The 7,239-nt window shown below is 40.3% G+C and overlaps 2 protein-coding genes across 4 annotated transcripts in view; one reads left to right on the forward strand and one right to left on the reverse strand.

The window, feature by feature from the left end:
* LOC104746037 (calmodulin-binding transcription activator 6-like) overlaps positions 1-1,076 on the forward strand; it is a 9,336-nt gene extending 8,260 nt beyond the window's left edge. For 2 of the 3 annotated variants that reach the window (XM_010467419.2, XM_010467420.2), the window contains 3 exons: positions 49-180; positions 401-694; positions 813-1,076. In XM_010467419.2, the coding sequence (XP_010465721.1) occupies positions 49-180; positions 401-694; positions 813-842 (456 nt within the window). In that variant the 3' untranslated portion in view covers positions 843-1,076. The remainder of the gene's footprint in view (positions 1-48; positions 181-400; positions 695-812) is intronic. The other variant, XM_010467421.2, reaches the window with a different exon arrangement.
* On the reverse strand, positions 1,229-5,823 carry LOC104746038 (dihydrolipoyl dehydrogenase 2, chloroplastic). Its single transcript, XM_010467422.2, has 16 exons — positions 5,526-5,823; positions 4,967-5,418; positions 4,715-4,861; positions 4,451-4,585; positions 4,248-4,353; positions 3,998-4,122; positions 3,588-3,713; positions 3,404-3,484; positions 3,016-3,078; positions 2,838-2,912; positions 2,681-2,759; positions 2,473-2,573; positions 2,241-2,354; positions 2,051-2,164; positions 1,793-1,864; positions 1,229-1,649 (listed from the first exon to the last, which is right to left on the reverse strand). Exons 1-16 carry the CDS (start codon positions 5,821-5,823, stop codon positions 1,602-1,604), a joined length of 2,136 nt encoding a protein of 711 aa, XP_010465724.2. The 3' UTR covers positions 1,229-1,601.

Genomic DNA, 7,239 nt, shown 5'->3' on the forward strand with positions numbered 1-7,239 from the left:
TTTGCTAACAAAGAAGAAGAGGCTAAGAGCATAATTGCAGCTATGAAGATTCAGAATGCGTTCCGGAAATATGATACGCGTAGGAAGATAGAAGCTGCTTACCGGATTCAGTGCAGGTTCCAAACTTGGAAAATGAGAAGAGAGTATCTGAATATGCGGCGTCAAGCAATTAGGATCCAGGTATGAAGTGAACAGTTACTCCTGTGACCCAAAACTAAGAGAACCACACAAGATTCAGCAGCCAGGATTATAAGTTTACTCTGAACTTGGCTGTTCATAATAACTACATTTGTCTGAATTCCGCAATCTATAAGACAGTGAAAGTCCACACATATACATATATCATAACGTTTGTCTGAATTTTGCAACACATTTAAGTGTCTTTCCCCTTCTTTTGCAGGCTGCTTTCAGGGGATTACAAGCACGGAGGCAGTACAAGAAGATCGTATGGTCAGTAGGAGTGTTAGAGAAGGCAGTTCTGAGGTGGAGACAAAAGAGAAAAGGGTTTAGAGGACTCCAGGTTGCAGCAACGGAGGATTCTTCAGGTGAGACAGAGGAAGATTTCTACAAGACGAGCCAGAGGCAAGCAGAGGAGAGGCTGGAGAGATCTGTAGTGCGAGTCCAAGCCATGTTCAGGTCTAAGAAGGCTCAACAGGATTACAGGAGGATGAAACTCACGCATGAAGAAACTCAGGTGAAATCTATTTTTTTGTTTCTTACATTTTTGAAGCTCATTTTAGGGGGAAAAAGACATAAAACGGAGAAATAAATTAATACATGGAGTAACGAATCTTGTTGATAATGTGATGCAGTTGGAGTACGATTGCCTGGACGACATTTGATATTGATATATGGCTATGGAGAGGTGAGTCAAAAAGAGGTTGGTGTTGAACCTGGATTGTATTGATCTGTAAATTATGTGAATGGAAGAGGGTACTCGACCTTTCAGAAATTGGTTTATAATAAACTACAAAAGTATTCTCACAACGGAGACCACCAACCTTTGTTGTTGATTGATGTATGAAAAAAGGAGAAGGCAGAATTAACAACTAGATATAGTTTTTTTTTGGGGTCTATTTCTACAATGGGGTTCTTCTAGGACTCTGGTGTAATCTACAACGTATATTATGTAATATGAAATTGCAAGTAACCAGAGAAAATCTTATGTACATGTGTAGTCTTAAAATAGGTTCTTCTGCCACCTCGCGTCCGAATCTGATGAAAATAATGGCCAGAAAAGTGATTTTACTAGTAAAAAGAGTTGAATCTTCCAAAAGTGAATTCTCTCTTCAAAAAACAATACAAAAAACAAATTCACAATCGCAGGCTCTACTAATGGAAACCATGAAACAATCAAACAAATACACGTGAAAGCAGAGACAAGACTCCAACATAAATATTCTCAAAGAAAGAAGAAGGCCTTGTAGATATATCTTCTAAGTCTTCACTTACTGAAGGTTGTCTCTCATCATCCCCTCCTCTTCTTGGATCCTCCTCTTTCGTGTTTAGCTTTATCTTTGCATCACCCTAAAGTACAACCACAAATTTTCTTGCTTCAAGATGTTTCTCCTCCCCCAATAAGTTTTTGTTTTTGTGTTTTATTATACAGCCACTTTATCACTTACTGTCCTTGTAGCTTGACTTTCAACCTAAAAATTGAACTTAAGCGTAAGATTCTTTTGCTTTCTAGTAGAGGATTTGAATCTATTAATTGCAGTTAACAGTAAAGGGGATCCCTGGTCAATGTCATGAGTATATGTTTGTAGAAAGCTCGTAGACTGTTTTGCTTTACCTTGGCTGCTTTGAACAGTTCGTCGAGGACTTCAGACAGTGTTGGGTGTGCATGAACTGCCAATTTTATGTCCTGCAGAGATACAGTAACCATGCAGGATTAAGAATTAGATATAGTTAATGCGTTTTAGTATTTTCAACAGCTAAGGTACTATATATATGACTCAATTACCTTGTTGAGAATCATGAATATCAAAGACTAAGAGCTACAATACAATAGGAATCAGGAACTAAGCAGCCAGAGTACTGAAAATCCTACCTGAATGCGTGTTCCAAGAGCAATTGCATTGGACGCTTCATGGATTAGATCAGCTGCATGCAGTCCAAATATATGAACTCCTAGGATTTCACCATTGTCAGGTCGGTATATCATCTGCATAACACAAGCAATGAGATCTCTTTTCTTCTTTTATAAACCAAAAATAACCAACAACTTTTGCTTCTCCCACCTTTGCTATTCCTTCTCCTTCATTTTGAGCTAAGGCCTTTGTGTTAGCCTTGAAACTTGTCTTGGCCACACTTACTTTAAATCCTTCCTTCTCACCTTTTTCTTTCGCTTGAGGCTGACAAAACAAGGGAATAATGTCAAAACCTAAGGAGTTACAGTAAGCATATCCTGCTCATAACATTCTTCTTTTTGACCCTCTTCAGTACAGAAAGCACTAGGATTCAGAATATTACCTCTGTCAATCCCACCATACTGATTTCAGGATGAGTAAAGCAAGCAGCTGGGATGCTTAGATGATTAAGCACATGATCTCTACCGCTGACTTGCTCGACCACTAACCAAAGAGTAAAAGCTTAGAGTTTAATACAGGTCCCATGAAGAAGAAAGGGAAAATATTCACTGCATTATCATTAGTAGCCTGCCTACTGATAAGCCATTTACCAGATATTCCTTGGGCACTGGCTGCATGTGCAAGCATCAATTTACCATTGGCATCACCAATGCAGTACAAGTTGGGAACCTATCAAGTAAAAATGAATTTTAGCATATAAAAGAATCGCTGATAAAAAAAAGGTATGTATATGCAAATAAAACCGACCAGAGTCCCATTTCCATCGATCACACGCATTCGCTCATCAACTGGTATGAAGCCTCTCTGCGTCACAACATTGACCTGCATTGAGATGACGGCTTCAAAGTTAATTTTCTGACGAACAAATATTTTCTGGTAACCAAAATGACAATACTAGTTGGTGGGATTTAGTGTCAAATCATACATTTTCCAAGCCAAGTCCATTGGTGAATGGAGCTCTTCCAGTAGCAATAAGAGCAGCATCTACCTGGAGAAGGACAACAAACTCACACTTTCAGCGCAGAAATTCACATGGTAAAGAAAATGAAACCAAAAGACATGACTATATCTTTTCTTTTTTTTGGAAGAAAAAGGCATAACAGTAGCTTCTCATTCACAATGTATACTTATATTTCTGTGGGAAGAGTAACAATGTGGTTAATGCAGCGAAAAGCAAAAATAGTGGAAAAACAAGACTTCTAAGGACCCACTAGTCTACCAACGGCACATATATTCCCAATTCAGGCATGAATACTAAGTATCTGTTAAATATTCTCATTGTCATATAAAATATAGAGAGCTCTGATGGTTACCTCCAAAGTATCCTTAGGTTCCTTTGTTTTGGCATCAATAAGCTCAATCAAAACTGGTTTCCCATCCTTTGCTGGAGTAATCTGGATAAGGAATAGATTTAAGTTTAAAAGATGAATACAACATGGGCACACTGTATAGAGAAAGAAAAGCAGTATTTGCAATGCATGATTTCAACAGGCTCACTTTGCTCGCAAAGACTCCAGTATGATAGTCAATCTTTCTTGGATTAATCAAAACCCTCTGTGCTAGCTTACTGATCTCAGGATCAAATCCAGGCATTAGCTGATCCAGAGCTTCAATAAAAGTTACCTGCACAAAAGGTTCCCGTTTTTCGATCACTAATTATAAAGGTCGAGCAAACCTAACGAAACATAAAATAGAAACGACACATATTCAATTTAGATCGAGCAACCAATAGACTTGGTAGCTTAGAACCTAGTTTACTACTATTTTACAACAGCAAACTCAATACAGTATGAGACCTAACAAAGACTAGAAAATTGGAGAACATTCCTAAGTTGCAGATATTACAATCTCAACTACAAGGACACAACATCAAAAGTAATACCATTAGTAGAGAAACATCATGTTACCTCACTTCCAAGTGCGGTGTAAACATCACTGAACTCAAGACCAATATAACCACTTCCAACAATTGCAATCCAATCAGGGACAGACTCCAATTTCAAGGCATGGTCACTGGTGATTACAGTCTTTCCTGCAGCACCAAAATATAAACATTCAAGGAATCAAAGTCTGCTTGCTTTTTGCACTCAAAAGAATAGAGAATGAATATTTGCAGGCTTCTCCTTAAACAACTCTACGTTCAAATAAGAAACGTACCATCAACTTCAATTCCTTTAGGAACAAACGGCACAGATCCAGTGGCAATGATTATATCCTTGGCAGTGATAATATTGTCCTTCCCATATTTAACCTTTTGTGGCCCCTGCAGAAGAAATACAAAGAGTTAGGATCATCGTTCAACAAAAATGTATCCTGTTAATGTCAAGCAAGTCAACGTGAAAGAAAAAACACGTACTGACCAGAACACTGCCAAATCCTGTCAATATATCAACACCAAGTGCCTTCATAGAATTGGTCAGATTGTTTCGAATTTTGGTAGCCAGGTTATTAGCATGGTCAGCCACACCCTGACGATCATACCCAGCAGCTGAAACCTGTTTTCCAAGTTTAAACCAAAAACAATAGCTCATTAGCAGCATACTTGAACCATCTACAACCATTTCACGCCAAAGACAAAACCTAGCAACTTTATAAATCAGAGAACATGAGAGTTGATGACTTACCTGTAGACCAAAGGACTTCATGTGATGTTCGTTCTGAAGTTCCCGCATTCTACCACTAACAGCAAGAAGAGCTTTAGAAGGTACACACCCTCTGTTAACACAAGTCCCTCCAACAACATCTCCTTCAATGATGGCAGTTTTAAGTCCCTAATAAAAGCCAATGTTTCCATAAACATAAAGATCATAACAATCATAAAAAAAACACAGCATGATTCATCAACCCATTGTGTCACATAAGCAGAAAGTTCAAACCTTTTCAACAGCGTGCAAAGCAGCTCCGTGGCCACCAACTCCAGCTCCGATGATGATCAAATCATAATCGAAAGATTTGGGAGGAGCACCGTTACCATTACCATTACTCGAAGCAGAAGCAGAGACTTGGAATCCACTACTCTGAGTTCGGTTACTGCGCAAAGACAACTGATTCGACGGAGAGAAACCAAACGCTTCCCGGCGGAGTCCGCAAAACCGGAGATTCTTAGGCGTAGAGAAAACGGAAGCAGTTGATCCGACCACGTGGTTGGGTCTTGTAAACGACGACGTCTGTGAGAACGAAAGCGTCATAGCTGATTGTATTGTAAGAGACAGAGAGAGAGATCTAACAGAGGAAGACGCAGATGACAGAATTAAACTCGGCGGAGACAGAGTGAGTGTAATAGCTAACAACGGAGGCGGAGTTTTCAAAGCGCCTTCGTTTGTTTTGTTTGTTTAACCACTTCTTTTTTGTACACGTGGCATTACGACTTTGCTTATCATTTTTTCACTTTTTTCAAACCTGATTTTTAACTTTTAAAACATTTTAATTTTTAACCGATAGCCGCTTCTCTCCCCCGGCACAACTCCCGAGTTCTCTTCTCCCGGCGGCGTCGTCTCAAATTGGCGCCGTTGGGCTGCTTTCCGTTCACTGCGGCTCTCTCCTCTTGTATCAACACTGCTTCTGGATCGATTTCGAATCCACCGGAGGTTTTTCGATCGGTCACGCTACTTCGGCCATGCGTAAGCTTCAACTCCTTTCTTACCCCTCTGCTCAACCGGTGGTTCGTCTCAACGAGGTGATTCTCCCGAGACTCCAGCCATTCGATGATAAATCTGAGATTTCTAGGCTCCATGTGTGTTCTGCTCTTCACCTCTCTTACCGGTTCCCCTTGAAGTCAATCCCATCATCTCCTTCCTCCTTGGGTTCTTACCCCATCACCAAGTGTTCTATTTGGCCGATGCTAGAAGCAAGCTCTGTTTTGATGCCGGAACTGCACGATGCCTGGTTGATAAAAGCGTCAATCATGGTGACCTTGTATCCCCCTCCTGTATCTTTGGTCTCTTTAGTTTGTGTCTTGGCTATGCTCTCCTCTGATCTGCCGCTTTATCCAATAAAGATTTGCCTCACAAACAAGACCATTCTGCTTTATGCTGATCCTGTTACTGGACGGAACTTTGACGACTCACGCTTTCATTGCAGCGCCCTACAAACTCCTCCTCTGTCCTCACGACCCAGATTTGAGCCCAACTCTTATCCGCAAACCCTAGTAGATAGAGTACTTAGACTAGTATTGGTTATATGTCTGATCCTGAAGCCCTTTAGACCCTATAGAAGATTATCGAACCCAACTCGGATAGGTCACTCTGCCTCTATTTTTGTTGGCCGCAAACAATCATATAGCTGTGTAATTGCCTCTCTAGAATGGTTAGATAAATCCCTTTGTCAAGATCAGTTGGAAAGTATATACCAAACACCCACCGAACCCCTTAGCCTGTATCATTACCACTCTCATCTCGGCTCCAACCTAGTGTATATCTTAGTGCATCACAGCAAAGCAGACAACAAGCTTTGTGTGGGAACCCTTAACCTCCATGACTATGAGCTTCATGTGAGGGAGGATCTACCTGCTCTGTTACGACCTTGTTTGTCTCTCCCTAGGTTCAACCTTATAAAAATCCTATCCTTCATTCTCCTCCAACTATCATTAGGGTGGAAACTCGGGTATGTCTTAATATCGCATTGCAATATCGGCTACAAGCTTTGTGTTGGACTCCTTAACCTCCATGGCCATTGGTTTCATGAGAGGGAGGACCCACCTGCTTTGTTACGATATTGCACATATCTTTTTAGAGTCCTAGATATAGCTTCGTCCCATGCTATGAGAATTGAGCCAGAAAAATGTTTTACACTTTGATCAATTTGTCTTGAACCTCCTCTCATTGGCTAGAGCACCATCCATTGCTTCACCTATGTACCACCTTTGTAAACGCTCCACTGCATATATTGCAAGAGCTATTGTTGATCACTTGTTGATCGAGGATGTCGCGGAGCTTGTCTTCAAAAGCGCTTCCACCATGGTCCCAACAAATCTTTCAAGCTTTGCTAGCCTCCCAAAGACTTGCATCTTCTTGGATAACTCATGGAACCAATATCTCTATATGCTTTGTAACCTTGTTAAGCTTTGTAACTTTATTTGCTTCTCTTTGTATGAACTCTCCTCTTTGAGGATTTAAGTTTTAATGAAAACTTGTTTGACAAAAAAAAAAAA

The sequence above is a fragment of the Camelina sativa genome, chromosome 15 (genome assembly GCF_000633955.1).
Source record: "Camelina sativa cultivar DH55 chromosome 15, Cs, whole genome shotgun sequence".
NCBI lineage: Eukaryota > Viridiplantae > Streptophyta > Magnoliopsida > Brassicales > Brassicaceae > Camelina > Camelina sativa.

Bases quoted from the DNA above. Each gene is read 5' to 3' on its own strand.
- LOC104746038 (XM_010467422.2), bottom strand. From the start codon at position 5,823: ATGGAGCCTAGAAATCTCAGATTTATCATCGAATGGCTGGAGTCTCGG. The intron at 2,165-2,240 runs GTGGGAGAAGCA...TGTGTTATGCAG, and splicing joins AAGGAGAAGGAATAGCAAAG to ATGATATACCGACCTGACAA. The intron at 1,650-1,792 runs GTAAAGCAAAAC...TTCAATTTTTAG, and splicing joins AACTGTTCAAAGCAGCCAAG to GTTGAAAGTCAAGCTACAAG.